Source organism: Nanorana parkeri, unplaced genomic scaffold (assembly GCF_000935625.1).
Source record: "Nanorana parkeri isolate BGI_ZX_2015 unplaced genomic scaffold, ASM93562v1 scaffold1316, whole genome shotgun sequence".
Classification (NCBI taxonomy): Eukaryota; Metazoa; Chordata; class Amphibia; order Anura; family Dicroglossidae; genus Nanorana; species Nanorana parkeri.
The window spans coordinates 31,283-40,197 of NW_017307584.1; the positions used below are offsets into that span (position 1 = coordinate 31,283).

General features: G+C 43.7%; 1 protein-coding gene across 1 annotated transcript in view; it reads left to right on the top strand.

The window, feature by feature from the left end:
* Window positions 1–8,915, top strand: part of PECAM1 (platelet and endothelial cell adhesion molecule 1) — a 39,452-nt gene that overhangs the window by 12,795 nt on the left and 17,742 nt on the right. The window contains exons 5-10 of the mRNA XM_018569267.1: window positions 1,818–2,102; window positions 3,296–3,586; window positions 4,995–5,273; window positions 7,314–7,421; window positions 8,617–8,644; window positions 8,760–8,830. Coding sequence (XP_018424769.1) covers window positions 1,818–2,102; window positions 3,296–3,586; window positions 4,995–5,273; window positions 7,314–7,421; window positions 8,617–8,644; window positions 8,760–8,830 — 1,062 coding nt within the window. The remainder of the gene's footprint in view (window positions 1–1,817; window positions 2,103–3,295; window positions 3,587–4,994; window positions 5,274–7,313; window positions 7,422–8,616; window positions 8,645–8,759; window positions 8,831–8,915) is intronic.

Here is an 8,915-nt window from a genome sequence, read left to right on the forward strand (position 1 = left end):
CATCAACAAACATATAAGTGGCTGCATACGGCTGATAAATAAGAAAACATGCGTGTGGATAAACATTGGTTAGAGGGCACACCCTGAAAACCTCCACTTTATGAAGATATAAGGATTGGATTCCCAAAGATTGGAAAGGTGATGTCAGATGTCGTCATACACGTGTATGGAAAAATGCAAAAAGAAACAGTCAACATGAAAAAATATATATCATTCGTGTAGAAAAAATGGATTTCACTCACAGTACTGTGTATGTTCGCCCATAGATCAAAGTAGGAGGATCGGAGTGGTTTTACTATGGATATAAATTAATTTCGGCTTGATATGCAGATCTTTCAGGAGATCTCTAGCCTCATCTCGGCTTTTATTCCCAGCCGCAGATATATGCCTTTGCTGAACACATGCTTATCTGTAGTGGTGGTTTTCTCCAAGATGGAAAGAAGATATTAGCAGGTCGCTAAGATCTTCTTTCCATCTTGGAGAAAATCACCACTACAGATAAGCATGTGTTCAGCAAAGGCATATATCTGCGGCTGGGAGTAAAAGCCGAGATGAGGCTAGAGATCTCCTGAACTATCTGCATATCAAGCCGAAATTAATTTATATCCATAGTAAAACCACTCCGATCCTCCTACTTTGCTCTATGGGCGAACATACACAGTACTGTGAGTGAAATCCATTTTATCTACACAAATGATATATATTTTTTCATGTTTCTTTTTGCATTTTTCCATACACGTGTATGACGACATCTGACATCCCCTTTCCAATCTTTGGGAATCCAATCCTTATATCTTCATAAAGTGGAGCTTTTCAGGGTGTGCCCTCTAACCAATGTTTATCCACACGCATGTTTTCTTATTTATCAGCCGTATGCAGCCACTTATATGTTTGTTGATGTTTTTTTATATGGATTTTTTGATATATGTGCAATTTTAATATATATTTAATAAATAATTTTCTACGACTAATATAAAGTGTATGGTCAAAAATTTTGAAAACATTTTGAAACAGTGGTGGGATCCCCTTTTTCGGGGAAAAATCGTTTTTGTTAACAAGTCAATAGGGGACCCTCCATTATAAACAAATCAAAGCTTTATTGATAATTTATACATATTTCAAACCTTCCCACCCCGCAGTTTATATTACAGATAGATTGGATAATTGTATCCAATCTATCTATCTGAATGGGGATAGGCTCTTGGAACCCATCTGCCATTTTAACCAAGCTGGAGGGCACGCTTTCTTGGTAATGGTTTAACTGCTCCTAGATGTCACAGACCACTTCACCCATTAACAAATCAGGCAAGGTTTCCACAGCATCATAGGGTTAGAGTGCTTTTGTTTTCCTGGCTCAGATGTGCTCAGCCATGACATGTTGGGGACAAGGAGTAGCTAGACAAAAGAGTCAAATTTGACATGTTCTAGCCAGTACATAGTATGAGAACCTCAAAAAAATGAAGGATGTTCTCATAGATATGGCCGTTGTTTTTGTGTGATGTTATGTGGCCATTTTACATAAATATAGCGGTCTTCTTTAATTCTTCCGACAAAAATATGGGTGCCAATATGTAAAATAATTTTGGAGGAAGCTTTGTGGATTTATGTCTACGTTTGTCAGTCACCAGATTGCATTGGAAGACCATGAAGCTCCACATTCTCCGTTATGCAGTGTTTACTACAGTGAGACATTGATTGGTTCTTGTAATTTGTTTCTGTCGGTTTATGGAGGTAGAGGATGGGAGAAGAGAAGGGGAAAACCTTTAGAATATTTTATTAGTACAATGCAATAAAACACAATTGTAATTCTCTCCCAGAGCTCTTCCCAAAACCTCGTCTAACTCTCAAGCCAAGCAGGAAGACTCAGTACATCAATGATGGAGATTTGGTGGTCCTGGAATGTTCAGTTCCTAGCTTACCACATCAGGAGGCAATCAAACAGGATTTTTATTTATTAGTCAATGACAAAGGACGAAGAAATATGGCAAGGGGAGGGAGACTCCAGATGCACCTGAGGGCAGCGGACAGCGGAGACTACAAATGTGAAGTCACCATCGCCAACATCACTAAAACTAGTGAGCAGGTGCAGGTAAAGGTCTATGGTGAGTAGGTTGAGAAGCTCATATGCCCACACCTCTGCCTATGTTAAATGCACGCACACAGCTCTACGTGTCTGAGTCTGAGCGCCGGAAAACTAGAATTCTATTCCCGTCTAGAGTCCATTACATGAAATGTTTCCATTGACAATTGCACAAAGTTGTATACAAATGAACGTAGCAGCTAAATGATTAAATAGAAGGGAGAGAAACCTCCCTATACATACAATCTGGAGGGCTAGAAAATACAGTACATGAGGTGGCAGAGTGTGCATACTGAGATAGAGGAGGAGGAAGCAGTGCTGGATCGGTAATCTGTATATAAGGTGACAGTGTGTGTCCTGTCTGGTAGAGGAGGAGGAAGTAGTGCTGGATCAATAATTTGTATATACAATGACAGCGTGCGTCCTGTCTGGTAGTGGAGTAGGAAGCAGTGCTGGATCAGTGATCTGTATATAAGGTGACAGTGTGTGTCCTGTCTGGTAGTGGAGGAGGAAGCAATGCTGGATCAATAATCTCCATATACAATGACAGCGTGCATCCTGCCTGGTAGTGGAGTAGGAAGCAGTGCTGGATCAGTGATCTGTATATACAATGACAGCGTGCGTCCTGTCTGATAGTGGAGTAGGAAGCAGTACTGGATCAGTAATCTGCATATAAGGTGACAGTGTGTATCCTGTCTGGTAGTGGAGTAGGAAGCAGTACTGGATCAGTAATCTGCATATAAGGTGACAGTGTGTATCCTGTCTGGTAGTGGAGTAGGAAGCCGAGCTGGATCAATAATTTGTATATACAATAACAGTGTGTATCCTGTCTGGTAGTAGAGGAGGAAGCAGTGCTGGATCAATAATTTGTATATACAATGACAGTGTGTATCCTGTCTGGTAGTGGAGTAGGAAGCAATGCTGGATCAGTAATCTGCATATAAGGTGACAGTGTGTATCCTGTCTGGTAGTGGAGTAGGAAGCAATGCTGGATCAGTAATCTGCATATAAGGTGACAGTGTGTATCCTGTCTGGTAGGGGAGTAGGAAGCAGTGCTGGATCAATAATTTGTACACACAATGACAGTGTGCATCTTCTCAGGTTGTGGAGGAGGAAGCCGAGCTGGATTAGTAAACTGTATAAAAGATGACAGTGTGCGTCTTCTCAGAATATTTGGTTCTTTTTAGCCTCTAACCTTTGACCTTTCTCCATCAGCTGCAGTTTCCAAGCCTGAGCTCAAGCAAATTGTCAAAGAAAACAAAATGGTGGTCCTCGGAGACACCCTAACACTGACCTGCAGATCACCGACTGGCACCCCTCCCATCATGTATGCTTTGTACCGAGAGGGAGAGCAGCTCGGCAGGAAGGAGATGAATGATAACAGAGAAGCCGTATTTGAGGTGAACACCACCAAACGGCATGATCTGGGGCAGTACCAATGTCATGCCTCCAACAGGAACAACAGGTCCAACGCATCCAGTGACGTCCTCAATATCACCGTTATCAGTATGTCTCTCTGTCTTTTTATATGAATTCAATATCTTTAATGACTTCCCAGCATTTTACAGAAGGACAAATCCAGTGTCTACAGAAGGACAAATCCAGTGTCTGTAGAAGGACAAATCCAGTGTATGTAGAAGGACAAATCCAGTGTATGTAGAAGGACAAATCCAGTGTGTGTAGAAGGACAAATCCAGTGCATGTAGAAGGACAAATCCAGTGTGTGTAGAAGGACAAATCCAGTGCATGTAGAAGGACAAATCCAGTGTGTGTAGAAGGACAAATCCAGTGCATGTAGAAGGACAAATCCAGTGCGTGTAGAAGGACAAACCTAGTATCTGCAGAAGGACAAAACCAGTGTCTGTAGAAGGACAAATCCAGTGTATGTAGATGGACAAAACCAGTGTCTGTAGAAGGACAAATCCAGTGTGTGTAGAAGGACAAATCAAGTGTCTGTAGATGGACAAAACCACTGTCTGTAGAAGGACAAATCCAGTGTCTGTAGAAGGACAAATCAAGTGTCTGTAGAAGGACAAATCCAGTGTCTGTAGAAGGACAAATCCAGTGTCTGTAGAAGGACAAATCCAGTGTATGTAGAAGGACAAATCCAGTGTATGTAGAAGGACAAATCCAGTGTGTGTAGAAGGACAAACCTAGTGTCTGTAGAAGGACAAATCCAGTGTATGTAGAAGGACAAAACCAGTGTCTGTAGAAGGACAAATCCAGTGTGTGTAGAAGGACAAACCTAGTGTCTGTAGAAGGACAAATCCAGTGTATGTAGAAGGACAAAACCAGTGTCTGTAGAAGGACAAATCCAGTGTGTGTAGAAGGACAAATCCAGTGTGTGTAGAAGGACAAATCCAGTGTCTGTAGAAGGACAAATCCAGTGTCTGTAGAAGGACAAATCCAGTGTCTGTAGAAGGACAAATCCAGTGTCTGTAGAAGGACAAATCCAGTGTCTGTAGAAGGACAAATCCAGTGTCTGTAGAAGGACAAATCCAGTGTATGTAGAAGGACAAACCTAGTGTATGTAGAAGGACAAACCTAGTGTATGTAGAAGGACAAATCCAGTGTCTGTAGAAGGACAAATCCAGTGTCTTTAGAAGGACAAATCCAGTGTCTGTAGAAGGACAAATCCAGTGTATGTAGAAGGACATTTATTGCTGTTCAGTAAGTAGAGGACTAACTGCCAGATGGAACATCAAAATAGAAGAGACAGTATCCAAATCAGCCAAGGCCAGAACTAATGGAGCAAAGGATCAGAGCCAGGGCAGGTTTAGGACCTCAGAAGAAACTATTGAGGATGGAGAGAAGGAACTTGAGATAATAACGTTGGGGCTTCTGTTGGAAAGGCCATTTCAATGTATTTCAGACTCATCCCACCTGAACCTCTGGTCTTTTTTTGTCCATGCAGCTCCTGTTAGAGAAGTGAGGCTTACGATTATCCCACAAAACGGAGAAGTAGAAGAGGGGGCAGAACTATCCTTGGTGTGCAAAGCAAAACATGGAACTTTGCCCATCACCTTCAATTTTTATGCCAATGGGAATCTACTGGAAACTGTGACCAAAACTGATGGCAAGCACGCCGAACATACAGTGTCATCGTTTACCAAACAGAAGGACGGCGCCTACTCCTGTGCGGCTTCCAACCAAGCCAACAAGAGCGTGGGGAGCGAGTTCATGGAAGTCAAAGGTCCCATTTATTTATTTTTCATGTTTTACTTATTTATGTACAACAGGGATGGCCAAACTTCGGCCCTCCAGCTGTGGTGAAACTACAAATCCCATGAAGCATCTCTCTCCGGGAGTCATGTCTGTGGCTGAGAGAATCTTGCAAAGCCTCATGGGATTCGTAGTTCCACCACAGCTGGAGGGCTGCAGTTTGGCCATCCCTGATGTAGAACCAATTGATTTTACAGCACTTCACAAATCTTCTCAAGAACTCTACACCTCTGCATTTAAGGTCCCCCACCTGACGTACACTTGGGTGGAAACCAAAGGCCACCGGCCCCCAAATGTATTCCAGTTTTTGTAAAGTTGATGGCAAACTCATACACATGCTGTATGAGAATTCCTAGCTCTACTTCCATTAGAAAGCCAAAGGATAGTGTCCCCCTCACCCGCTAGGTTATCAGTAGTCTAAGATAAACTTATAATTGAGGAGCTCAGTTGCATAGTCAGTGCTGGAAATAATAATTGCTGCTGAATTTCTATCCCCTTGTAATTGGTTGATGGTTTTCCCCCAAAAAAGTCGGTACAGAGCTTGGATTCAAATTGCGAAACTGGTGCTTGAAGACATTGCAGGAGATGTCTACAGTTTCAACACATCACATGCATACACGCGATAGGTTGAACTTGATGGACCTGTGTCTTTATTCAACCTCAAATACTATGTAACTATGTAACTACAGTATGTAACACTATCTCTGTACCGACTTGACATGAACCAATTACAAAAGTAGGTCGATAGAAGCTTAAAGGAGAACTATGGGGTCAGGGCTTTTCCCCATAGTTCTCCTAAGGGTAACGGGAGGACACAAACTAGCGTCCTCCCGTCACCCAAAGCTCAGTATACCACGAGCTACAGCTCCCTATATACTGAGACGCCGCAGCTGAAACGGATCCCGACAATTATGTCTGGATCCACCCAGCTGCGTGAGTGACAGCTGGCTCTGCCTATCTAGAGGCAGAGCCAGCTGTACCCGCCCCCTCTCCCGTTCGTTCAGCCAGTCAGCGCTGGCGGATCGGAGCGGGGAGGGGTGAATCCAGCCACTCCCCTGTCACGGCTCTCTGCAGTGACAGGATCGAGAAGTGAGTGAACGCCGGTATGTGTTCGCTCACTTCCCAATCTACTAAGCTGATCTGTGACAGTTTCAGTGTCACAGGTCAGCTAGAAGTTGAACTATGAGGATGAGTGATTTTCACTCGCCTCATAGTTCTCCTTTAAGTCCATCTTGTGGGGCGTTACCAAGAGACATCAGTCATTACCATTATCAGTGGTGGACCTAAGGACCAAAGAGCCCCGGTGCAAGATATTTTCTGGGCTCCCCCAGAAGTCTGTCTGATGACCACCCGCCACTGCACCACCCATACACACTGCAGCATATGGCATCACCAGCTTGTGTACAGCAACAAAAGCCGCTTCGCCATGACAGCCCGGATCCTCCAAGCTAGCTCCTTACCATCTCCTCGACCGGGGCTCAAGCCTGTCCCAATCACCGCACTGCCATCGTCCCAGAAGAGCAGCCCAGCAGGCCAGGAGTTGTGCAGCACCCCAGACACCTCTAGACCCGCCCACCTCCGCACCACTCAAGGGAACGTGTCTGCCGACACTTTGTGGGGCAGAGACTGCAGCTGGTCCACAAAACCCGTTGGACCATTGCATCCTCCAATGGGGAGGTGGCCTAGACTTGATCTCACTGGGCCCCCCCCCTGCCTTGGGCCCTGGTGCAGCTGCACCAGCTGCACCAGTGGTAGGTCCGCCCTTGACCATTATCTTTCTGGAGGTTGCAAGATAACTGGAACTCCTAGAGTAGAAGCATGCATGGTCTGGTCTGGTAGGGCTCACACACATATCTAGTTGTAACGCCTTTGATAATAATTGAAGTTCCAGAAAAACAAAGAAGTGTTCATGGGATGGTGATTGTAGAAGTACGATGTCTCCAGGCACAGGTGTAATGATAAATGATAGATTTGAAGCAGTGAAATCTCATCCTTTGACCTCTATTTTCAGCCGTCCTCGCCAGATGGAAGAAGGCCGTCATCGGCACTTTCGTCTTTCTCATTATCATGGCTGCCATAGGTATTGCCCTCTACTTGTATCTGGACAAAAAGAAAAAAGGTAATGTCTCCTTAAACCACAATAACGAAGACTTGCTTTAAGGGATCCTGAGAGAAGTATTAAAAATCCCAAAATTCTGGGGATGCACTCCTACACATCGAACACGAGACATGCTGTAGCTCTTGTTTTCGTGACTAGAGTATTATAAAGTGGTGGATGATATTGTTGACGTGTTCATATATGATGATATGTTCATGAGACATGTTTTTTTGGTCTAATGTGTAGAACGATGTTCTTGTTTATTGTAATGTATCACTTCTGTCCGCTGAATGTATCTTATCCTGTGTGCGGACACGTATGTGATGTCCCAGTCGATGTTAATGATATATGTTGGGCGGCTGCCCTCTCTTGTTCAGTGGATTGTCTCCTTAAGCTGTTGTCCAATAAAGAATTTAAAAAAAACAAATCCCAAAATTGGTGGCAGACAAACTCTGGACCTCCAGCTGTGCTGAAATTACGAGTCCCATGAAGCATTGCAAGACTCCGACAGCGACAAGCATGACTTTCCAGAGGCCGAGTCAATGGGATTTGTAGCTTCACCAACGCTGGAGGACCCAAGGTTGCCAACGCCTTGTCCTAGTGTGTGGCCTGATGTTTGGTTAAGAGTTATGGATGGTGACTTGTAATATTACAATTATTAGACATATAGCATTGCTACAAAGTGCTGCCATGTTTATTGGAGACTGCTATTGACTCCTTCCATGTTGGCGGAGATTGCTACCATGTTACTAAAGATTGATAGAGACTGTTTCCATGTCATTAAAGACTGTTGCCATGTTATTGAAGATTGCTAGACACTACGTGAGTGACGGCATGTTGTTGTCCCATGTTACTGCAGGCTGGTAGAGGTTTCTAACTTGTTACTAGATACTGTTGTAACTCACTTGATGTAAACCTGGACAATGAAACACATATAATTAGATATTACGCAAAGCGGAAGCTGCATGTCAAAGTGATCAGTATATAAAGAGACGTGGGAAGCTGATCCTGACTTCTCCTGGAATAGTCAAATTAGGTTGTATCCCCTGAGTCTTCCCATTTGCATGTTTTGTGACATGAATTATCTGAATTGTTATACAGATGTTTCCTTGTATCTAGATTTATATTACAATGTACAATTATCTCCTTCACAGTTCAGAATGTCTTCAAATTATGAAATTGGGAATCTCACTTCTTCCTTTTTTTTGTGTTTCAGGAAAAAACATTTTGTCTGAATCATCGAGGTGAGTCACACAGCTCCCAACATTCTCTCTGTACGGCGTGTTGTTGTCATCGTTGTTCTATTCTCTGATTCCAATTTTAGCGGATTTTCCACTGAGAGGTCACTTTGTTTTCCAGATCATCAAAGGGCGTCAATTCCAGCAGCGAGAAGCCGGCGGTGGACGTGAAAACCGATGACTCCTATTTTGGTGAGCTGCCTAAACCTTCCGTCACTTCCCGCTACCCGTCACCCGGAATTTCACCGTCATCCAGGGCTTGCCCATACCACTGAGT